At 35.0% G+C, this 25,645-nt stretch overlaps 1 protein-coding gene across 15 annotated transcripts in view; it reads right to left on the bottom strand.

Annotated features, from left to right (window-relative positions):
* The window catches only part of Adgrl3 (adhesion G protein-coupled receptor L3), a 742,119-nt gene that overhangs the window by 10,874 nt on the left and 705,600 nt on the right, over nt 1-25,645 (bottom strand). For 4 of the 15 annotated variants that reach the window (XM_057771780.1, XM_057771783.1, XM_057771788.1 and 1 more), the window contains 2 exons: nt 20,801-20,818; nt 16,178-18,924 (listed from right to left, as the gene is read on the bottom strand). The exons of 1 other annotated variant lie outside the window; for it this stretch is intronic. In XM_057771780.1, coding sequence (XP_057627763.1) covers nt 18,125-18,924; nt 20,801-20,818 — 818 coding nt within the window. In that variant the 3' untranslated portion in view covers nt 16,178-18,124. Of the gene's footprint in view, nt 1-16,177; nt 18,925-20,766; nt 20,819-25,645 lie in introns of those variants that run through there. 10 more of the 15 variants (XM_057771791.1, XM_057771793.1, XM_057771792.1 and 7 more) reach the window with 4 other exon arrangements.

The raw sequence follows: 25,645 nt of genomic DNA, 5'->3' as shown, positions 1-25,645 counted from the left end.
AAAGCTTAAATATTAGTGATCAAAATGAGGCTGAGATTGTGTTTTGTTTTAGGGCACTAGTTCTCAATTTGTGGGTTGAGACCTCCGCGAGACCATCAGAAAACACAGATATTTACATTATGGTTCATAAGAGTAGCAAAATTAGTTATAAAGTAGCAACAGAAATAATTTTATGGCCTAGGATCACCACAACATGAGGAACTGTATTAAAGGGTTGCAGCATTGGGAAGGTTGAGAACCACTGCTTTTGGATTTGCTTTTGGTTTTTGGTTTACATTTGACCCTTGTTATAAGGTAGCCCAGGCTGGTCTTGAACTTACCATCCTTTTGCCTCCCAAATGCTAGAATTTCCGGTATGCACCAGCACACTTGGACAACATCCACTTTCTCCTCGAATTAAACAAAATGGTCATCTCCAACCCAGGCTTTGCAGAAGAGATGGCTGCTTCTCTGGTCTGTCTGCTTTAATATCTTGAGTGCATAGGCTTCTGAGTGTTTATGTGTCTGTTGTTATTGCTGTTTTAAAATTGCTTACTGGCTTCAGTGGTCATTCCGACAGTATGAAAAAGGGAAGGAAAGATGGGCAATGGCCTTCCGAGCTGGTGAAGCAGCTCCTTTAAGGAGGTCCCCTCCAAGTCATTCAGGAATCACACCTAATCTGCTCTTTCCCTTTCTGCAACTTGAGCTATAGACAGTCCACTGCAGACAGAAATTACTAAATGGAAAAAATCTAGAAGTAGGCAATTCATTAATTATAATTTTTTCGTAGATCTGAGTAACATAATGAAGTCTCATGGCCATCTAGCCTGAAGGGAAACCATCACTTTTTCCCTTCATAGCCATATAATATTTTCTCCATGCAATTAGTCACTTTAGTAGCTATCAGTCATCAGATTATCTTGTCACAATAGGGCAGTGCTCAAGCTACAATCATTTTACTTAACAATGACCCCACAGCACTAGAGTAACGAGGCTGTAAATTTCTATATGCCAAAGAGAAGCCCTGAAATGCTTCCTTTTCAGTGAAAAAAAAAAAAAACTGAACACAATGTAATAAGGAAAGAAAAATGCCGTGTGCTGGGGTAGGACCTTTGATAAGAAAAAAAATCTTCCATCCATGAATTCTCGATGAAGGAAACAAAATTCAGGCAGTTCTGCTGCCTTACTTCAAGGTTCAAGATAAGACCACAGTGCATAAAGGAAGAGAATAAACTAACACAATCTGTGGGTAGAAGATATGAACGTTTTCCTTAACAGCAGCTCATTGCATCAGAAAACTCCGAGTGAATATGAAAACATCAGCATTGAAGTGGGCGGCAGCACACAGCTTCTGCAAGTAAGGGATGGTTACATATCCGAAGCAGGTTTGGGCTGAGAAATATAACTGTTACTAGAGAGGTGGCATGGGTGAGAGAGCGAGCTGTGATACTGGCAGAGCTGAAGAAGTTTATAAAGAGAAACCATGACACCCAGGCAAGCCTTCAGTGGCAAGAAATCAAAGCTCATTTGGGAGAAGCCCATTGCACTGTGCGTTTTTAAAACAGCAAAGGAAGGATCTAGGAATAAAGCGCAGTCAACTTCCAAACATGGCGTTCTTACAAATGGCAGAGGAAATCACTCTTTCAGAATATGTAAGAAAAGAGGTGAGACTGATCCAAGTTTATTACGTACATTATGAAATTATTAAAGAACAAATTCAATAAAACTCATTAAGTCTCTTTCTTTCTCTCTCTCTCTCTTAAACAAATGACACTTGGGATTCTCCATATCTCTGTTATTGTCCCTTTCTAAGATCTCTCCATGTCTCTAGCATACGGATGAAATTAAACTTCTAAGTGGATCTGTGTATGGTTCATTACAAAAGAAATTAGATAATATAATAGTAACCAGGAAGTGTTGCCAGTTCATCCTTTTTCTTATCAAAATATATAAACATAGAAATACACACATACACATACACAATGTTGTTTGTCTTCAATGGCAGTGCATTGTTCTGGGCATTTTCTTAAATGCTTGCAAAATAAATGTGAATAATTATTTCGTTAAGTTATGCCTATCTAGCAATGGTTATGTATTTATTAGTACATGCACTCTAATAGTGTACTGTAAGTTAATATGTAGTAGTAAATAAGTATCTAATGGGATAATTAAATCTCAACGGGGACATAATTGCTGAGTAGCATTCTAAAACTCTGGAGACATCTGAGCTGCAGCTCATTTAATTAAGAGAGTCTTATTCTGTGCATACACAGAGTGGAGTCTCTCTCTAAAGTGTGCTCTTTTCAGCACCTATTTTCTGCAACAGCCACATCAGGGTTTATTTGTAGCACAATGTGCTTTGTGACAATATTCTTGAGAGTTGTAATCCTTTTAAGCACTCCCTGCCTTGGAGAGCATTTTCAAGCACTTTGGACATGCGACTGTATAAATCTCAAGTGTGACTTAATCTTTACAATTCAGGTTATACCTAAAATGGATACTCTTTTGAGAAAGGTTAAAGTGCATGTTGATTTTGTGTTCTGCTTACATTTATGGGTAATGAGAGGAATGGGAAGGGTTGATCATTCCCCCATCTTCAAAGCTATGGAATCTGAAAATTACGCAGCTTCTTTAACATAAAGCCTGTACCCAATGATATTGCCATGTCATTTTAACTTCATATATCCAGAATTAGATGTTTAGACATAGTATGACTTCAATCAAACAATGATTTTCAACTGAATTTTTAATGTGGAAATTTTCAATTCTTATTTGTAATTAAATCACAGTTAGCCTTTAATTATTCTGATAGAAGATTGGCATTATTTTCTTGTGGTGGTCACCCCTGTAGCTTGTTTTAAATTAAATATATCAGAAAGAAGAAGTAATTTCTCCTGGTATAGGTCCAAGTCTTTGAGTTTCAGATTTGAAGACTTCTAACATTTTTTAATGAGATAATTCAATAAGATTTTTTTATATTTATGTAGTATAACTGGAAATGCTTCAAAAGGAAAACCAATGTATATAAAAATAAGATTTTTTATATTTATGTAGTATAACTGGAAATGCTTCAAAAGGAAAACCAAAATTTACCCTTCATCAAGGAAACTTCTCTTTGCTACAGACAAAAACTGTTACAGAAAATTATAGCCAATCAAAATGTAGAGTTGTGGAGCCCAGTCCCAGTGGATACATGGGCAAAACACTTAAAGCTCAGACAACATTGCAGAGGAGGAGGTAAAGAGATTGTGAGAGCCAAACAGTCAGGGAGCTTTGTTAAATTGTGTCTCCTAGTAATGACGGGAGATTTACCCATCAGGTCTCATCAGCATGACTGACCAGATGTGAACTTAAAGGACAAAACTAGTGGCTGTACCAAAGTGGACAGGGGAAGTTCATGAGGCCAGAAGCTTCTACAAACACCTACAGACAACTAAGCAATGTCACAAGGTTAGCACTGGACTCAGATGTACTCTGCCTACTCAGTTCTCTTAAAAATTGTCTGACTCTGGAAAAAAATGATAGAATTTTATGTGTCCACATGCTTGTGTCTATGCAAATACACATGGGTGATGCTGTGTACACGAATGAATGTGCACAAGTGTGTGTGTTTGCACATGTGCACGTTCTCATGTGATAAGGGTTAATCCATGTAATAAGGTGTTTGGGGGCAAGGTGCAGTATAATTGGAGGGAAATTTACCAATTTTATGTGAAATTTCTGACAAAACATGACCTTAATATCTGTTTCAGTGTTCATTTACTTAGCCATGTGTGTGTGTGTGTGTGTGTATATATATATGCTGGTTTGCAGCCCACAGCTCCATGCCCCGAGGCTTGGTGAGAATAAGGGTTTTTGTGGAATCCCTTGCTAATCCTGGATTAATCCTACCAGTATTTTTATCTCTACCCTTTCTTGTGCAAAAAGGTTTTCATCAAAGCCAATTAAATTATCTTCTCAAGGACATATAAGGATAGCATTTCATTATTTGAAAATCTTAAAGTTACAAACCAAATTCAGTTCTTTGGAATAAGCGAGCCATGAGCAGAGAACGTCCAAACACTCTGTTCTGAGTTTTGGCTGCTTTCCATTTGACTCCTCAAAATGAAAGGGGGAAAGACCTGCAAAGAAAGGAAGATTGTAGCTTTGGAATGTGGGCTGCAATGTGAGTGTAACTGTTGCTTCTGAACACTTCACTCCTGAGCCACTAATGAAATCTAATACAGATAAACAGAGTTAAACTTAGAGGTAACAGGGCTCCGGTTTGAATGGGACCTATCCCCAGGGCTCATGGACTCAAACTGCCTGGTTATAAGAACTGATACTGTTTTTCCACATTCCCCATCATGCATTGCCTGATAAATTGTGGCTGCTTTAATGGGAGAAATGAACAAAACCTGGGAGGAGCTGATCATGATATGCATTCCCCTGAGAATACTGATCAAGGGCTAGATACAAAAAACAACACTGATAAATTAGAATCTTTCCTTGTAATTTGTCCAAACAAAGATTGTAGGAAAGAATACTTCTATATCTTCACAGGGGTATTTTCTTGGAATATAACTCACTCTGTTTCAAAGTACGAGCTTGTCAACAAAAGGTAGATGCCCTGCTACATGCATATGAGAAGATTGTGATTCTTAGACATGTGTTATGTGATAGATTTTATTATCAAAATCTATCTTCTCCAGTGATTTTAATTGCTTATGCTGGTAACTCTATTCAGTAGATTTCATTGCCACTCCAACTTTACAGACAAGGGAACCTAAGCAGAGGAAGAAACTTGGTCAAAATCAAACAACTGGAAAATGAGAAAAGCAGGCTTTTCATTCAGGCAGTACAGACTCGAAATCTATACAAGTCACATCAGTGATATAGAACACTGTCTCTCAGTAATGGGGGTGGGGGTAGGTTATCCTGGGGAGAAACAGAAATAAAACAGAGAGACAACCTTTACTGTGTTTGTTATGCTGGTCTCCAATTAAATAGAGTCTTACCATTTTCCTCCATGATTAGATAAGTGAACAAATGCCACGGAATCCAGTAAAGTACTTAGAATTCTATTATTTTTAAACAAATGTTTAACTATGTCCGAGTACTTAAACCAAACCCTCCTTGAAACACTCCACTGAGAGGAGAAAGTATTCCACCACAAGATGTATCCTTGTAAGGCGCTGAAGTAAGGAGTGTTAGCAACATGTGTCCCTAGTTTTTCTGATGTGGTTGTTGCTCTAAAAAACATCTAAGAGAAAGGGTGTAAAGGCTGAAGATTCAGAGGATTCAGTCCAAGTTCAATCAAAGCCATTGCTTTGTGTCTGAGAAGGGGCAAAACACCATGCCAGGATGCACGGCAGAGACGGCTTACCTTGAGGCGTTTAGGAAGAACGCAAAATAAAGAGAAACTGAGGACCAGGTATAGATAACAAACACATGTGCCTAGTCTTTCTGATAAGTGGGTCACCGCTTCAAATATTTCCAGCATTACTTAATAATGACGCCCAATTGCGAAGCTGCAGTGAGTGGATTGGCTCATTGATTAGGTCAGAATCCTCGTTTTAAGTCAGCTCTCAATGGTAGGCCTCTAGTCCTATCGAGCTTTCATAATGCAGGCCTTTTGGAAGCAAGCATTTTAGATCTAAATCAAAACACCATATAATGAGGCAAAACATCAACAATACCCAAAAATATGTGATTAAGAAAATCTGATCAAAACTTAGCTATTCTTGAATTATAGCTCAAATAGAAACCAGTCTTCTGTTGGATCTGGTTTAGATGGCATTAACTGATTAAAATCATTGTTTTCATGTCTTCAATTCTGCGAATTGTATTTATGCACATACACACAAAATAGATAGATGGCAAAGGGGCATGGGTAGAGAGAACCAGAGAGATGATGAAAATGACCTAGAAAAGAATGCAGTTGAGAATGAAACTGAGTACCACCCAAAAATAAAATATCAAGAATCAGATTTCATAGAGTTGAGATTGTTACATACTAGAAGTTCTATGCATTTTGAGTAACAAAACTTGAACTTTTTTCAACCAGAGGCTTCATTCTTTGGAAGTAAAGACTTGTCATGTTTAAAGAGTAGGGGGTTTGGATAGTTGTGACATTGTTGTGGATATCAAGCTCTGTGTAGGATCCAATAATTCAAATTTATAGGGAGAGCTTCTATTTTTGTAAATGACCCAATGTGCATCTGTGAATATTCCTGCTTTCAAATTAGTAACTGTTCTTATTTTGATACTTTCTTGCTCTTCACTCAAAAGTAATGGAAACATAACACTGAGAAAAATATTTTATTTTAAGGATTAAATTATGAAAAAGATGGTTTAAACTAACCATTTAAGAAACTCCCAATTTTTATAAATTGAGTGAAAACCATATTTAGGGAATTAACTATACCCACTGTTTATTTGTTTTCTGTTCTGATCTTTTGATACATGCTTTCTGCTTATTTTTAATATTTAAGGACATTTAAGAATAACAATGTAAATGTTGACATTTAATACACAGTTAATTTTAATATTCTCACTCTCAGCTGCACAGTATATCAATGTGTGTGTATTGAGTTTTACTAATATTTGAAACTCACAAGAGATCCGGTTTTGCTGAGGTGGTTCTCATGAAGGGAAGGCTGGAAAATACTGAGCAGACTGTTCTATTGACCCTTATCATAAAGGCAGAACAGAGAGGTGAGTTCATCGTCCTCTAAAAATGAATAAATAAGATGCAAAACTGGATCATTAATGTCCTGCCCTTCACAGGGTCAAGTATTCATCTTGACATTTCCTCCATGCACATTATTTCTGTTCATTCTCAAGACTCAATTAATAGCAATTATTGTTATTTTTTTAATCTTTGGCAGTTTATCTGTACATCAGTCACAACTGTAAGGCATACTGACTCTTTTATTATGTAATAGAGAAAGCATAATCAATTTTACTTAAAATTTAAAAATCAAAAAAGGTTTAAGAACAGAATATTTAATTGTTACTATGAATCTATTTCTTCCTTTGTTTCTGTATATAATAGAATATTAAGGATTTATTTACATAAGTTACAGTGAATTTATGAAAATTAACATTGTATTCTCAAGAATGCAAAAATACATTATCTTTAAGAAGTGCAATATGAAAGATAAGGAATGCATATTTTAATACAACTTATATTTTTCTCCAACATTTGAAAGTAGGTTAATTTGGGGGATCCAACTTAATTGGCAGAATTGAGGCTACGTCTAAATGTCATGTATCTATTTTCAATTCCTATCAGCAAGAATGTAAAGATGAAAATAAGAGATTTAATTAATCTTTTCTGTTCCAAATTAAAAGAGAATTCATACACGAGTCTTAAATTTAAAGTGTTATCTCAAAGAGCACTTTCAGTGTATGGGTTGGATACTTCAGTTACTCAGGTTTTTCCTTAATACCATGCTCTGTTTCGGTTTTCATAAACTTAAGGAATCTCCACCAATATGGGCATAACATTTTATTTAATTTTTTGTCTAGGAATTTAAAAACAATTGATCTCTTTGAAACATTGTATAAAGCGCTTGTGTCTGGGAATAAAGTCTAGATGAAATCTCTCAGAGTTAAGTGTACAGCTGGTAATGTTTACTGTATTAGACTTTTTACTCATAAAAATCTTTTTCATAGTAAACTATAGCTTTATAATACTGTAATAAAAGAAATGAAAATAATAAAGATTAAAGTGTTTATTTTTAAAAGTTCAAATTATTTTACTTTCTAAACATTCTTTGATTTTTTTTTTCACTTTTTTTCTCTATGTATCGGTGTAATTATTCCTCACTTTGCAGATAAATAAAAATCCCACAAGTTGCCGGGCGGTGGTGGCGCATGCCTTTAATCCCAGCACTCGGGAGACAGAGTCAGGTGGATCTCTGGGAGTTCGAGGCCAGCCTGGTCTACAAGAGCTAGTGCCGGGACAGGCACCAAAGCTACAAAGAAACCCTGTCTCGAAAAAACAAAAAGCAAAAAAAAAAATCCCACAAGTCTTTCTGGTTACACATCAGATGATTCTCTTATGACCAAACTAGTTTGCTTACTTTTATTAATTATATTTGGTATATCTTAAATAAATATCAAAAGGAATGCCTTTTAGCCAAGCCTTTTTTCATAATGTGTAATTACTATATGCACAAGTATATTTTATATAAATATATTATATATCTATGCATAATATATGTGTATACTATACAGGCAATTATACATGCATTTTCCTCACCTAAGTATATACTGGGATCTATCTAGGGTCCCATAGTGGATTTAAAAAATCAGAAAGTGAACAAATCCTTAATACAAAATGTTAAAATATTTGCATGTAGCTTAAACATTCTTCAGTAAACTTAAAACAATTTCTAGTTTAATCATAGTATCTTTCAAGTATAAATGTTATATAAATCATTATGCTGTGTTGTTTAGGGAAAATGTCTCTACATGTTCAGGGCAGACACACTGTTTTTCAAACATTTTCCATCTGCTGTTGGTTTGGTCCACAGGATACAGAGCCTGCAGCTGGTGGCCAACTTTGTGCGTACATAAACACACACATATGTGTTGTGTGTATATATATTGCATACGCATAAGCATATATACATTTATTTGTATATAGTCTCCAATTTTCCTATGTCATTTTTAACAAATTAGTACAGTGTCAGAGTGAGGATTTTTATCTCTGATACTATTGAAGTGATATATCATGTATTTATTTCCAACCACGTTAATTATTGACTTTTAGGTAATATTGAACAATATATGGAAACTTTTTCTGTAATATATTTCCGAGTATATAAAAGTAACTACGTTTGAGGGAGGAAAAGTCGGTGACATACAGAAGACAAAAAAAAAAACCCAAAGCATCTTGGTACTAGCTGGAGTAGTCTCAGGGCACATGCTTACAGTTTAGAATTATGAACTAGACCATGTCAGAACACCGATTTTAAAAAGATTGCCACCTTAATTTTATGCACTTTTAAAGGAGAAACACTTGAATGAAGAATATACTGCAGTTTTATCTTCAGTTTTTGGAGTCAAATGAGCATTTGATAATAAAAATTAAGAAGCTATATATACTCAAAGGAAAGTTATGGTTAGAAATATTCATCTCAGTTTTTCTACCTCCACCTAGGAACTGGAAGCCACCATCTGGGAGATACTTTTATAAGATTGTTTTTCATAGTTTAGAAAGCCAATTACTCTTAGGGGAGTCAAACCCCAGAATTTCACTGACTTATATTACTTAGATACAAAAATGTTCACCTAACAATGAGTTCACAGTGAATAATTCAATTGTGTACCATTTTTTAGTGCCTTTAAGGATTTCTGAGTCAAATAATCTTAGGAAGCAGCATGATATCCAGGCAGCACAGTCTCTGAAATCTTATAGTTAAAAAAAAAAAAAATCTGTTTAGTTTCACATCTTTCAGATATTTTTAAACAAAAAAAACATTGTTTACAATCAGCTAAATCTGAGTGAAAATATAAATGGTGCATTATTGCACTGAAAAATAACAGCCTGTAAGATTATTCAGTAAAGACAGAATACTGGAAAACTGCGTATGTGAATGCTAAGAAATATGCTACATGGTCTGATGATGTCATAAGACGGTCGTGCGCATCAGAGTGGCACTTTGATCTAATTTAGAATCATATTGTTATTATCTAAACATTGGGGACAGGAAGCTAATAGAATCAATAGACACAAATGCTCTACTTACAATTAACTTAGAGTTAATTTAATCTTCTGGATGATTTTTTTGCCTATAAGTTCATATAGCACATAAAAATTACATTTCAATATTTAAGGTAGGGAAACCCTATTCTTAAAAATGTGTTCAAAGGCATAGAATTGGTATATGACAGAAACAAAGCCAAGGCAGGCTTGTCTAAGGAATGCTTCAATTGATAGAAAGATGTAAGGAAACTTTGCTGGCCGCTTGCTCTCACTTGTGTCCACTCAGTGTAGATTGTTTGCAACAGCCATCCATGTGTATGCTTTACTGCCCAGTGAAATAAGTTCTGCAAAATCCTTGAGACCCATTATTCGATATTTCATTAAGTACCTTACCTCTTTTATTAAAATGATGTAGTATAATCATTTAAAGATAATCAAAATCTCTGATGTCATGAAATGATAAACATATAATATCAATTATGCAATCCAAAGTATTTACTAATCCATAGTGTTCCCTTATTTCAAAAAACAACCTGCAACAACACAGAGCTTGGAAAATCTCCTTTAACCCAGGGTTCCACAGCAGGCTCTCATGATTCTGTTTGGATGAGGGAAATTAAAATGACATGGAAGATATAAGGCTAAATTTCATTATATATTTTTGATGTCAAGCTTCAAGGTCAAAAAGTAAATGAATAACACTTATCTTCCGGTAGGTTACAAATGTCTGACAGACACTTTAACAGTTCTTTAAAAACAAAAGAAAAGCAAGTCCTCCTACTTTGTGTCCAGTATGGGAGAGAAGGTAGGCAGGGTTGAAGTATGAGAGACACAGGAAATACATTATTAGTTATAATCCTATAGTTTGAAATACTCCCTCAAAACCAAAGCTCTGCAAGTCCCCACATGACAACAGGAACTACATCACTGATTGTTTACTGACATTTTATTGACTTTTGAAGCTCATGATTTTACAAGTGATTGTACAAAGCATTAAAAAAAAGATAAAAAGATTGTACAAGAGGGAAGTGGGGATCCAATAGCTTGATATTTTATTGTGCATGGTCAGAAGAATGTCGTGTGATTATCAGAGAATTCTCTGACACCAAAGTCACAATAGCTGTATGTTTGCTTCTAAAAGTGATCTTTCATATTTGTGAGGAATAGCTTGGTTAGTCGTTAGTCTTGGAATTAAACTATTTTTAAGAGGCATATCATGAATTAAATTTAAATCTTGTGAAGAAATACAATATGTAAAACTTTCCCAATTATCTGTCTCATGTAAAATTTGTTCAAAGATGTCAAGGGAAAACAACCTGGTTCTATTGTTTTTGACTTTATAGTTTATAGTGGTATATTATTTGTATTTTCATAAGTAAAGTTTGGCTGATGGTCAACGCAAAGAAACAGCACTAGTCAACCATACAAGCCAGGTAGTGGTGGCACACACCTTTAATCCCAGCAGCCATACTAGTTAGCCATAGAAGCCTGGCAGTGGTGGTGCATGCTTCTAATCCCAGCACAAGAAACGATTATAAGGAGGGAAACAGGAACTTGCTCTTTTTCGGTTGGAGATTTCAAAGAAGAAAAGGGCTCTTGGTTGTTTTTGCTTTTCTGATCTTTAGGTTGAACCCTAATATCTGTATCTGGCTTTGTATTATTTGTGCTACAATAGTTTACAGGACATATTAGATGTTAGAATATTAACATCCATGTTAGAATACATAGACAAAGGAGACATGTTTACAAAGCACATACAAACACACACACACACACACACACACATACACACACACACCCTGCTATCGATAGTTCTTTAAGACACAACATCTTTTATTATTCAGAATGGTAAAGGAAATCTTTATGCTCCACTGGGGTGTGAAAAGCAAAATTCAGTGATTTTCCTTGACTTTTGTGATTCAGAATGTCAGTGAAATCATCAGCCACTGGGAGAGTTGAAATTTGAGGCTCTGAAAACAATACTATAGAATGATATTCTAATTGTAGCATAAGAGGCCGTGATATCCTAGCCGCTGTATTCTAATTCTGAAAAAACCACTACTCCCAAGTCTCATTGGTACGTTAATTTTGTGAGACAACTCTTGAAGTCAATCAATTATGTTGTCAGGATCATTTTGCCTGTTTCAACCATCAGGGGGAAAAAAATCAACTTTTAAGCTTTACAAAGTTACTGCATGTCTATTTTTTACAGCTATTTTCTGCTTAATGCAGCATGAACTTTGGCAGTGTATGGCCAGTAAAACATATCTAAATCCTTTGAGTGTAATTACTCTGATTCTGGGTTAAGTAAATTCTGGGCAACCTCCTCTTTTGAGCAAAAGTTGTAGCCTTCCAATGTAGAACTATCGGGTCTAAAGGACAATGTCTAACTCAGATCTTCAGAAGCCGAATGAACTTCTTCCTTCAAGATCTTCCTTTCAACACTCTAGGATGAAGGAAGCACTGGGAATCCCTTCAGATGCTCTGCATTACCAGGGATTTTAATAGGCCATCCCATGTGCAACTCTGCAGATTGAGTGAACTGTCTGCAGTAATTGAAGATAGGACTTGAGGATAATACTTTCAGCATGATAGTAATTTGGAAAGTCAACAGTATTAATATATAGAACACGTTATTTTTGTACAAAGAATATTGGCTGGCTATTTTGTAGACACTTCTAATATCAATTCAATGTATACTAGAGAGCAGTAACAAAGCTTTAAAGACCACAAAGCCACTAGTAGCATTAAGTGTGTTGGTGTATAGTAGTCAGCAGATCAGAGAGGGAAGGTGAATTGAAGCAAATACTTATATCTTAGAAATATTTATGACATATTGAAATGTCTTTACAACAAGATCTAACCCTATGAGAAATACCTATTAAGCAAAAAGTGTGTTGTATTTTCTGTGGTATTAAAATGATAAAAAATATGGGATAGTACAATTTTTTTTCTTAACACATCAGTAGCATCAGGTTCAAAAGATTTTTTATCATTTTAAGTGATTTTTATTCCTTCCCCCCAGAAGCCTTTTCTCTATAGATCTAACGTAGGTCTTGGGTAGTTGGACAAAATATGCCAATCTGGTTCTGATTCCTTCCATTCATCCTTTGGCTCTAAAAAGAGTAGCTTATTGAAAGAAGTTGGTGTCCTTGAACTCTTTTTTTGCCATCTTCACATTAAACCAGTTTCCTGCTTACCTTAAGCATGCTCTATAGGGGGCAGGAAAAGTACTAAATGAGAAAAAGTATAGTCGACATACTGTTAAGACAGGTGAAGAATAAAAAAAAGTATTTAGAATCGACGTTTTAATAATAATTTTAAAATGCTAGAGTCAAACGTGCTTTTTTGTTCTTGAGAAAAGACTAGGTAATTACTTAAAATGAGACTATACAAAACTATAGTAACTACCTTGCTAATGGGGAATAAAACACACCAAGTTAATAACTGTAAAAAAGTTACTTCCTCTGAAAACTTATAAAAAATTATATTGTGTAAACATATGTACAGGTGAAAGACAAAAGACTGATTTCCTTTTTAAAGCAAACATGATATCGTCAGGGTAAGTGATTGTCGTGGACATGTCCCCTGTGGCTTAACCAGGACACAGGCCACTATTGCAACTATTTATACTTTTGGATTACAAATGAAAGTATGGATGTCTAAAAACATTAAGATGGTTTAAGATTTTCTGATTACAAAACTAAGTATACTCTTTTGAGCCTATTTCATGAACTCCAAGAAAATTCTTTTATAGAATTCATTTATACAAAAATGTTTCCAAAACCTGTTTTTCCATGCCCTTTTATCCCTTCTGTGTCTTCAACTTCCTAAAATTTGATGTGAGGAAATCTAAATTTTAATTAGAAATGCACAGTAATTGTTTATGTGACAAGTTATGAGATACTAAAACTGAAATTAAATCTTTATATTCTCGACTATAAGATACTGGGACGCTTGTACTTTTTATATTTTATAAAAATTTTATAGCATTTTATAGTATTTTATAGCAATTATTTATGTTAGAGTAAAACACTAATGTCAATGTGGTTTTTGGCATTTGTTTTAAAGACAACACGTTTGTTTAAAACCAGGTTAGAGTTTCGGGTTGTTTACTTTTGACTCTTTAAGTTTAAATCGATGTCTGTTTATAGGTAAAATGGTTTTTGTTTGTTTACCTATTTTACTAGTGGTGTTTTTTTTACCCCAAAATATTACAAGGAAAATGATTTTATTCAAATACTAATGAACAACTTCAAAATTTTAATATTTTCATTAATATGAAGACGGCAAAATTCAGTACAGAGTTGATCAAGAGTTGAGCTATTTTTTTCCTCTTTCCAAAAAACTGGAGCCAGTCCCTGATGAAAGTTTTTAATGTTACCTTTAAAGTCAGGGTATCTATCACATTCAGTTGACACTGAAGATTAAAAATCTAATTATTAAATATTGTTTTACTGTGTCAATTCTTAAAATTATGCTGGTGGTCTTAAAGCAGTACATATCATAAAATATGTTTGAATCTAGAGTCACAATGGACTTTTCCTTTACAGGAAATTATGAGTAATTTAAATACCTGCCTTTGTTTAATAAAATTCCCTGACTGTTTATCTCGATGTAATTGTTCTTATGCCAATTTTGATACATTAAGACTATTCTAGTGTAAGACTTGGACCTTTATTTTCCATGTGTTCAAATTTACTATATTAAAACAAAGAGAAATGTCCACAAAGTTTAACTGAATTCTAACCAATTTTCTTCTCTGAATCACTACCTATAAATGTCATCAATTAGCAATATTGGCTATGCAACAAGCCTGCAATACAAGAATCAATTAAACCTGAGGTCCATTAGCTATTGCCCTGACAAAGTATCACGTTAAGACTGCAACAAGGAGAAAACTTCAAGTGTAAAATATTACAAAAATATTATTTACTAGGAAGCAATAATTGGTTTATTTCATTTACCTGACTTTCTCTTTCAATTGGCTAAGTAATGTTCTGTGTATGTACACTGAGTCTATTTGATAGAAATCTACTTCATGGAAGACGTGCAGACAAGCATATCACAAATGCCATAGGGTGCTGAAAACCTAGAACAGAAGGTTTCAGAGTGAGGAAACAACAGTGTTAACAGGTCAGTGGCATTACATGAAATGGCGGATGGGGGAATGAGAGGCAGTTTCAGGACTTTAGCTCATATAAACAAGACTAAATGAATATACAAATTTCTACTGAAATGATGAAAAGTCAAATTCTTTATCCACTTTTTGTTTTGTTTAATTAGAATCAAATAGGGAATAGAAACTCCCTTCATTTGAAAACTTGGGGATTTTTATTATTGTGAAGCATAGCAGTCAATATGTATGAGACATCTACAATGACCCTTTCATCTTGATGCAAGAGCAAAGTTAACTGATAATATGGCAAAGGCCTTCTACACTGATTTATGTATCCAAGTGATCTTCCGTCAAGCTGTTTCTGTAGAAATGGGGAGGCTACCTATCTCAAATTCTGTGTAATTAAACAAAAAGTTTCATATAGGAAGGTAGCATTATCAGAGTACCGAGCAAGCTGAACTGAAGTAGCTTTCCCATTGTTTCGTGAAACCAGGTTTTCTCTGATACTGTTTTCACTTAGAGTTTTCAAAGCAAGCACAAATACTTGAAGTTCACAGGATAAAATGAATATTTCCAAGGCTGCCTTAGATAGGCCCACAAAAGGATTTTGTAGATTACCAAATATATATATGGCACATATATACTTATGTATATATAAAAAGCATTACATGAATTAAACAACTTTTGGGTGCTATCATTACCATTATAGTCACAGGGGAAACTAATTACTTCCAATGCTACCGTTTCTCCTTCTAACTAAACTGTCCATGGACTTAAAGAAAATATTCACGTCAGCTGACTCAAATGGAATGATTCATGGATTCTGAAGTGGCTCGCAGAATAACGCCTGCTCTGATCCAACACAGCTTTCTTCTGTCACAGGATTTAAAGTTTGTATGGGTAACTGGCTAATCCCACTCTCAACGTTTCCCATCTTGATGTATTGTTTGTAGATGGCTAGTGTGTAGACTTGAATAAAGTAAGCCGCAGGATGTACTGCAGAAAATGTAATTGGGCAAGTTCATTTGAGTTTTATTCTAAGTGGGGCTCCTTGCTCAGTAGCTGCAGGCAGCAGAAGTGCAAGATTTAGAAGTTCTTTTGAAGGAATTAGTTGTGTCCTTATTTTTTCCACCATAAGCTGAAAAAAAGAAAAATATTGTAAAACCTGTCAGACATATGAGGCATGAAGGTACAAAGGGTTATGACACAGAAGACTACAAATGGGAGTCAGAGAGATGGAGGAGGAGAATTTACACAACAAGTTATCTTTGAGATTGCCATAAAGAAACCTAATACTGTGTGTTCATTTTTAAAGGTCTTATCCTCTTTCTCTTCAACGAATATGCTCTGCGCTATTTCTATTGCATGCATCTCTTAGCCAATTGAGTAAATTTACATATGCAAATTCCTCCATCAAAATGGAGCTTACAAAAAGGTGGGGGGGAAGATGACTCTGTCAAATGTGACATTTAAACCATGGAATGAACGTGTTTCTAGACACAAGCCTAGTGACACTTTACAAGTAAGCAAACAGTGGTCATTGTTAACTGCTTGAGTGTGAGTTACTCTTCAGCTCATCCCATTTCCTTGGTTGACTTTGTCTGCAAACCCTGTACCATGCTGTGTTCATATATTGAACTTAGATTGATTCCTTTGGTGTGGCTCACTTGGATCACAAAAGATAAGGGAAGCTTATATTCTGATAAAGGAAGAAAGGAAAGGCAAGAAAAATGAAGAGAATACTTGATAATATAGTACATACGTCAAAACAATCTCTTCTAAATCTCAATCAGTTGTTTATTGGTTGGCAAACAAGTTTCACTTTTACAACAAATATTAGTAATGAGGTCATCCAACTTGAGACCATACAAAATGGATCATAAATTTAAAAAAAATTATATGTGCTGCTAACTTACCATTTGTATTCCTACATTACTTAAAATCCTGTCAAATAAATAAATTTTCCTGTTAACAGAAGACTTTAAAAAAAATCATTTCAAAATAATTTGACCTTTCCACTCTCACTAGGAGGGAGGGAAATTCCTCTAACAATTGGTAGTGCAGGCGCCCTCAGGGGGTCACACTGCGCATTCAGCACTGGAAGGCCTATTGAATACAGCTTTTCACATGCAGAAGCCCCTCTAGCTCTATAGACACCTCTTAGCTTCTAGAATCATAGCTACTGCCTTGGTGATGAACTGCTTGCCAAATATGCTTTGCATTACAACAGATGTGCCCAGGAAACATAAAATTTGTCTTGCTCTAATTTGCAAAAAAAAAAAAAAAATGGTTCTGGAAATATTCGGGCTGGATAAAGATATATAGTGAGGGAAGGACGTCTAATTTTATTTATTTTATTTTATTTTTTGTAAAAAATAATTTGTTTGCATTACTAGAAAATGATTCTTATAAAGTGATAGCTTCATTTCTTTATTATTATTATTATTATTTTTTTGCCAGGTGAAGTTTTAAAGAAAAAAGAGGTGGGGGGAGGGGACAAAAGAAAAAAAAGAAGAAAACAAGAAAGGAAGGAAACTTGGCTCTTTTACTGGTAGACAAACTTGCAAGACTAGCACAAAAGAAAATTTCTTCTTTGCCACTACATTAACAGGACTCAAATTCTGGAGGAACAGAAAGCTGACTATATGCGCAATGCTAGTATCTGTACATTACATAGAAATTGTTCAATTTGTTTCTGCCATTAGTTTTATCATCAGTTAATACAGCAAATCATAAAATATGCACTTAGCATATAATTCTAGAATTCCCCTCCGTCAGATTATTCATTGTGTTGTTTTGTTTTTATTTCCCACAGCTGTTCCCGCTGTGGTGAACTCAGGTTGTGAGTGACCGTGAACCGCTAGGTAATACAGTTCTTCTCTGCTTCTACGGCTGGCCAGCACTCCAATCTAGATGCAGCATTGTTACTAATTTCAAACCATTGTTCTGGCCTTTTTTAAAAAACAAAACAAAACAAAACAACAGGTCCTTGTGATTCTAGTAACAGAGCATCAGAGATGTTAAAACAAACACAACATAATTCAACAAGGCCACAATGAGCGCCATTTTCTTCATATCTCGTTCATTAACATAATGAAGTCTCCATCTGAGGGGAAAGGATGGGGAAGAACGGGGCACAGGAGGGTCTCAGCAGTGAGCTTTCTCCCCTGGGCCGACTAAAAATTCAAGTTAAAAAAAAAAAAGTCAGAGTCTCTCTTTTGAGAACAGCATCAGGTGTCGGAGTACACAGGATGACCACTGCTTATGTCAACTCAGAATGGTCCACTGGGTTTTTGCAGTCCTGCTGGCTGCCATCTCCGTGTCATCTTCTATAGACTAGTGACCAAGTGCGCGGGTCCTTTGGAAGTTCCCTCCGGAGAGGCCCCGTCTTTGTTGGGAGGAACTATGAATCCATCGCTGCTGCCGCGCCCCAGCTGGTAGTAGGCGTGCAGCGGGTGCACGTGGTTTCTGGAGCCCAGGTTTGGCATGCTTTTGTAGTAAACATCTTCGGCGTCACCACCCTTGGCCGCTGCGGCTTCGGTCTGGGTGCTGGTGGTCACGCTGTCTGCAGCGGGCACGCCGGCCAGGGCCGGCATGCTGGTGTACAGAGAGTCCCTGTGCGGTGACTGCAGATCTTCTGTGTGCTCGTCAGTTAGCAGAGGGAAGAAGCTCTCGCTGTGGTCCTGGGGGAGCCGTCTCCTGCTGTAATGGTGTGGCTGGTGGTTCTCGGTGGAGTAAACCCTCGGGGGCAGCAAGGGGGCATCAGATTCCTCATGAATGAGTTCCAGGCCCAGACTCTCCTCATGGTTAAAGGACGCTGCGTCGTCCAGGACGATGGCGTCATCTTCACTCCCACTGCCTAAGTTGTTTACCAGTTTGTTCATCATGTTCCGGTTCTGTTCACTGGAGCGCTCGTGGTTGTTCAGGTACGAAGGGATATAGTTGGAAGTGAGTTCCTTTAGGATCTTTTTCTCTAGGGCGGTCTCGTTGTGGTTATAGCCACGGTCTATAATTTGCACACAGTTGCTCAGGTATTCACCGCCAGCAATGCTGTAACTGTTGCCATGGTTACCATTCAGTGGTAGAGTATCCATGACACTTGTATCCCTGGCATTGTTCAGAAGCCCCTCTGAAAAAGATTACAAGACACTATGACATTTATATCCAATGAGCCATTGAACACACACACATACACACACAAACACAAAAGCAGAAACATTCATGGAACCTAAAATATGTATAAATTGCTAGCATCTTAAATATAAAATGGAAAGAAACAAAAAGCATATTAAATCTTTACATGTCAGCATGTATGTATATAAAATTCAAAAAACTAACAGAAATGTTTTAAGTAGAACAGAAATACTTGAAATAAATTTTAAGAAAACTATGTTATTAATTTCCAATTTCAAAGAAATGGAATTTGATACATGAAGTGCATTTAGCTGTAACTGGCAAATTAAAATAAGTTTTTTATATAGTCATTTGTTGCTTTCAATTTATACACATCAAAGTCAGTTAAATCATGATCTCTAACTTTACATATCTCTGAAATAGCTATAACATAATTCATGTGTGGCACTTTGAATATGTAATTCAAAAGTAAGAAAAGCAGCTTTTGGTAATTTGACATATAATTTAGGAAGATTAAAATAATTGTTGCGTACAAAACCACCAAAGGATTAGATTAAATTTGCAAGTCATGAAATAATGCCCAATCAAATAAGTGGCACATCGAAATAATTTATATATACTTTCAAAAGTGTTTGGATTTTTCTACTGTAATCACTTTAGTTACTACTATATATTAACCCATAAGTTATTATTCAGGGTCACTGAAAATACTACAGAAGAATGTGTAAAAACACAGGGTTTTATTCCTAAAAGCAGGACATCATTATTAAAAATTACCATCTTATAGTGACTGATGACTTGGGATGTATTAAAATTTACTTAGAAAGAAGATAAACATTTTATTCTGGCAAGAAACATCTGCAGGGAAATAAATTTAACCACAAACTTCTTCAAGGTTTTTGCATTCCCTTCAATAAGCAGAGTTCAAGAATCTATAATAGTTTCATAAATCACTTTGAGCACATCCACAAAGGAAAAAAAAAAAAACACCTACACATTTAGCCAGTGCTGATAAATAAGGAAGGGTATTTTCAAAAAATTTACTTGAAAAATTCTCTTAAACCTCACAATACACTTCTAAATTTTGAAAATATAGCACCCATTCTATATCTGTGATGCACTTGTATGTTTATGAAAACCCAGTTTGATGACCGTTGAAACAACATGTCACATAGATGCCAATTTTATATGAACTTTTCACATGCTTTACATTCAAGTAAAACAAATTTCAAAAATAGCAACTCGTGAAATCCATTAATAAGCAGTCACCACAGACATAGGTTGAAGCGATTTATTTTCATGTCATAAAATATCTGGTACACAAATTCACAATGTTAAGAAAAAAAAGTAAATGCTTTCTTAAAGTGCTGCATATGACAGGTGATTGCTGTGGAAGAGGCTGGGACAATATGCATAATGGTTATGAGTAATGGTGCCGATGCATTGAAACACGCTATTTATTTTTTATTTTTGTTGTCAATGCATTTGGTATTGGACTTAAAACAGCCATAGAAAATAAGGTGGGCATGTTGCAATGGGACACATTTTTAATGATGGAATGCACTAATTAAAATTAAAAGTTTATGGGTTACTTTGCAAAAAAAAATGCTTAATTTAAAAACAATTTAACTCACACAAACACTACATGAGACTTAACAATTACGTTGATTATGTGACAGAATAAAAGAATCAGACAACAAAGCGTCTAATCTCTATTAGCAGATATTTATAGAAGTCGATTTATAGGTTCTTTCGTTTTGAAAATTGTGAGATGAACTGTTTTTAATAACTACATCATCTATATGTGATGCAATAAAAGTGAACTGAAAAAAATTACATTTGATATGCAATGTTTAGCTTTACTCCCATACTTGTCTCTCTGTAGGGCTCTAAACGACAGCATGAAGAAAAGGAAAGAAAAAACAACGAGTAAGCTCACAGCGACAATAGGAGAAACGTGAGTCAAAAGCAAATTGATGATATGCAGAAAAAAGAGTCACAGGATATCATTTTCACTGCCCCCAAATCCATGAGTCTGTGTTACATGGTTTTTCATAATTCAAATACTAAAATGTTAGTCAAAATATAAGGGTCCTCCACCTTAATACACACCAGTACAATGACGCTTTAGTGTTTCTATAGCTTGCAAGTTTCATAACCATTTATATTACACTTAAAATTGTCACATGAACCAAAGAATGCTTGACTATTTCTTTTTCTTCCTTCCTTCCTTCCTTCCTTCCTTCCTTCCTTCCTTCCTTCCTTCCTTCCTTCCTTCCTTCCTTCCTTCCTTCCTTTCTTTCTTTCTCTGTCATTGTTTCGCTTTTTGTTTTTTATTTTTATTTTTGTTTTTTCAAGACAGGGTTTCTCTGTGTAGTCCTGGCTATCCTGAAACTCATTCTGTGGATCAGACCAGCCTTAAATTCAAAGATTCCTCCTGTCTCTGCCTCCCAAGTACTGGGATTAAAGACGTACATCTGGCTAAACTATGATTATTTCTATCAGTGCTTTGTGATATAATATGTATGTGATATTAGAAAGTATCCGCTAAAGGAACATCATATGCTTTTAGAAAACATTAGTGGAATTAAAAATAAAACACAGAAAGAAAACCTGAGTTGAAGTTTTCATAACTGTTTTCTTTGGTTACTTGTGTTTCTTCTCTTTGCTTGTACAAGGGTTACTTTCTCCATTGTACCTGGAGAGATGCTGAGTTGTTTAAAATAAAAGGATCAAGGCTGCCATTTTTGAAGTTCACATTAAGAAGATGTTTAACTACAGGGAAAATATTAAATCCACTTAATATTTTGCCTCCCAATATGTGGAAGAAAAACTTTCATCCTCAATAGGAAGTTTCCTTTGGATTGTAGCATCGTCATACTTAACAAAAAATTTTACCAGTAGATGATCTAAAAGACAATCCAAAGAAATTTTACTCTATGGAAAACCTATCTGTAATTCAGAGCAGAACAATAATTATTTTTGCTGTTTTGTTTATAGAAAAGTGAAAATAACTGGAAATAAAATCAAGACAACTCCTGGGCCATATCACTTTAGCAGACACCAACTTGTAGTTCAACGAGTATTATTTTTTGACACTAAGATTTTTGTTAGTGTATACAAATTGTAAAATCTTATGAGTTGACATTTTTATATATTCACATTTTGGTCAATTTTACTAGCTAAAGGAAGAGTTTTTATATTTTACGTATTGATTTACTTTTCATAAAAGGCATCACATTTTAAGAGGAAGAGGCAATCACATCTAAAACTTTGAATTAGCTTTAGAAGGAGAGTTTAAAATAAACAGCTAAACTGTCAACAAATCAAATGCTTCCCAGCTCATTGTGGCTCGTTAAGTGAGGCAACTAATATCAAAAGAGCCTGCACCTGACCGGAGGCCACAGAGCTAATTCAAAAGAGCAAAAATGAGAAAGGTGGTCAGAGACTTCTCTCGACTCTTTTACAATCTCTTGTGTTCTGAGCCACAGGCTTTAGAAGCCATAAGGGAATATTAATTTATAGTCTATGTAATTTCTCATTCCAACCAAACATGATGCATTCTTCGCTGCATCCTGCCCTCGAGTTTATGTCTTTCTTTAAAGCTTTGGATTTGAATTCAATTACTGTGAAAAGTTCATTTATTTTAGTAAAATCGTGACTTTTTCTCCATACAGTGTTGTTTTGACAAGTTTTTCAATGACACTTATTTTCATAAAAATTGAATTTCTCAGCTGGGTGGTGGTGGCACACACCTTTAATCCTAGCACACTGAAGGCAGAGGAAGGCGAATCTCCGTGAGTTCGAGGCCAGCCTGATAGAAAAGAGCTAATTCCAGGACAGAATTACAAAATCTACAGAGAAACCCTGTCTCAAGAAACCAAAAAAAAAAAAAAAAATTTAAAAAAAGTTGGATTTCTCTTACTGACAAGAAGATAATGGTCCAGAAATACTATGCATGAGGTTTTAAATATTTCCTTACATAGGCACAATAACAGGTGTGTATTCTTTATTTTTATTTCTAACTCTATATACTTCAATAATATTATAAATACACTTTTACAAAATTTTAAGTAAAAGGCATTGCAAGCAAGAATGAATACTTTCATTCTGTATGTTCCAATGCCTGAAAAGCATGGGCACAACTGACTTAAAGGATTCACAGAACAAAATCAAGTGGTAATTCAATATGAACCACTCCAGTACATACCGAACCACCTATATTTCATGAAAGATTTCCCCTTGCTAGTAAGAATGTAAGTGCATTCATCTAAAAGCATAAGATTAGCAGCAATACGACAATCACCAAGATGTATTTTTGGCTAATTTTTCAAAACTTTCTTCAAGCACTACTACAGTTCTTTATTGTCTTAAAAAGAACTATAACATAAATAGGTACGTAATTTCAACTTTGACTCTAAAAACAAAATTACTTAAGTTTTTTAATTTAAAAATAGCTCACAGAATTTATTAACTTTACTGAACAAAAGACAAATTCATCTGGATGAAGTCTTCGTATATTTAATAATAACGTTATATAACAATGTCTAGTTATGGCTGACATAAGAATACCACTGTGTGCATATGATATTTTGAATTTCACATTGTAAAAATTTTGCTTCTATATCTTTAATATTCATTTTGTCTATATTACCTCAGGATAGCTTTAAACTTTATCGTTGAGATTACTTATAGAGTTTTACCACCAGAAATTTCTTATTTAATAAGTTTTACATGTATTTCTTATTTTAAAAACTGCTTTAGTTTTGGATGAAGATGGAAAGGTAAATATTAGTTTAGGGAAAATTTTTCAATTAATAATTGACAGTTTTTCCTTATATAAGCAATTATAAATTATGTATAAAAATCAAAAAAGCAAAACAAAGATAATTTAAATTCAGTATGTAAGACAATTTCAACATCTTGTGTAAGAAGAATAATGTTGAATATATCTAATTTAAAAATATACTACAAATAGTCACATAGCATCATTTAAAATGTACTGATATCACAACATGTTTTAAATTGTTTATAATGACATATTTACTTATCACTGCCTATGGAAAATAAAGAAGGACAAAATAAAATGTTTGGGTTTTTTGTTTGTTTTTTGTTTTATTTTGTTTTTCCAGATTGTTCTGCCAAATCACATATGGCAGATCATGCTGGTCACAATTCACAGAGTACCGCAAAGGCATAGAGCCACTGAGAAACAGCAAACAGTATGAAGAGGGTGACCAGGAAAAGGCCCAGACACTGTCTCACACTGACTGTTCTGTTTGATGAAGGGACATGGAAGAACAAAGGAAAACACATTGGCTGTTTTCAATATTTAAAACACCATAAAACAAAACAAAAAAGGAGTCCTGGGCTCCTCTTTACTCCAGAAACTGACTTAAGCGGCATAGCCAGGGAAATATAGACACACATGAAAAACAGACTGAGCACTTCAGTCATAAATACATGGGATCCTGAGGTGTGGAGGCCATTGTTACAGGAAAAACTGAACCTTACAGACAGCTTCAAGTGAGGAGTTCATTCCTAGGCCCCTTCTTCAGATTCTTAAAGTCTGTGAGTCTTAGGCATTCAGTCCTCACGAAACTTGTTGGGGCTGAGGGCTTGCACAATTCCTTATTTGCAAACATCTTAAAGTCACCATTTAATGGAAAACTTTAAACTTTGAAAATAATTTTCAAAAAATTCTTAGCACAGGGAAAGGAGCCATGCGTGCACACCCAGAAGGTGTGAGATGCGCTGGAACACCAGAGCACCCCTTTTTAGCATGGGGCACAGGTTTACACAATTACAGCTATAATTCTTCACCTAAGATCAAATGAAAAGCAAGCAAACAAGAAACCTCCTAGTGTTCTGAGTGTAACAGAAATAGAATGCTAATCTATCACATTTGATTTAAAGGCCCCAAGAAGTCCCTATCTTGATGAATCTTCTGAGAAACATCATTTTAAATGAGTGACTCACCGGGGGAAGGGCGGTTATTTTGTGCAACTTTTACTTGAGTAAATTTGTGGTCTTTTTACATTCACAGAAATAGGATACTTAAAAATGCTCTTTGTTCCTATCAAATTTTTATGCTTGCGAAAGATTTTTTTAAAAATGTTTATGCTAGAAGACTTTTTTAAAAAATGTATGCTTATTTTTTTCTTGAGAGATGATTTTTTATATAATTTTAAGCAAGACAATGCACAGAGAAACCATCTTCACAATAAGTATGGTATAATTATTTGTTTGTTTGTTTGTTTATTTATTTATTTATATTTGTGGCTTGCCTGGAACAACTCCTATAGGCCTTGCGAGAGCTGAGTGAGAAGTGAGATGGCTTTTGTCATCCAGCCTGCTGCTCTGTGCCCCATGGCTTAGGTCAATGTACTTTTCCCTGGAGTTAATCTAATGCTTTCATCAATACTAATGCTTTGTGCCCACAGTGAACTTCATGATACAGCAAAGAAAGATTTATTTCCCCACTCTTATAACATTAAGACTACCGAATCAAGTCTTCCTTTATCTTACTTACCTTAGACAAATATTCTCATTTCTCACAATAAGTACACAGGTATTTAATATAGAAATAAATGAATAACAGGGAAGTACTGACAAACCACAATACATTTCATAACAGCACAGGAAAACAAACACACACTGATGACTCAGGCATTTGCTTATCGGGAGGCATCTACTTCTTACTAAGGAAGCCTAAG

The sequence above is a fragment of the Chionomys nivalis genome, chromosome 6 (assembly GCF_950005125.1).
Source record: "Chionomys nivalis chromosome 6, mChiNiv1.1, whole genome shotgun sequence".
Lineage (NCBI taxonomy): Eukaryota > Metazoa > Chordata > Mammalia > Rodentia > Cricetidae > Chionomys > Chionomys nivalis.
This window is presented reverse-complemented; position numbering and strand designations above follow the sequence as displayed.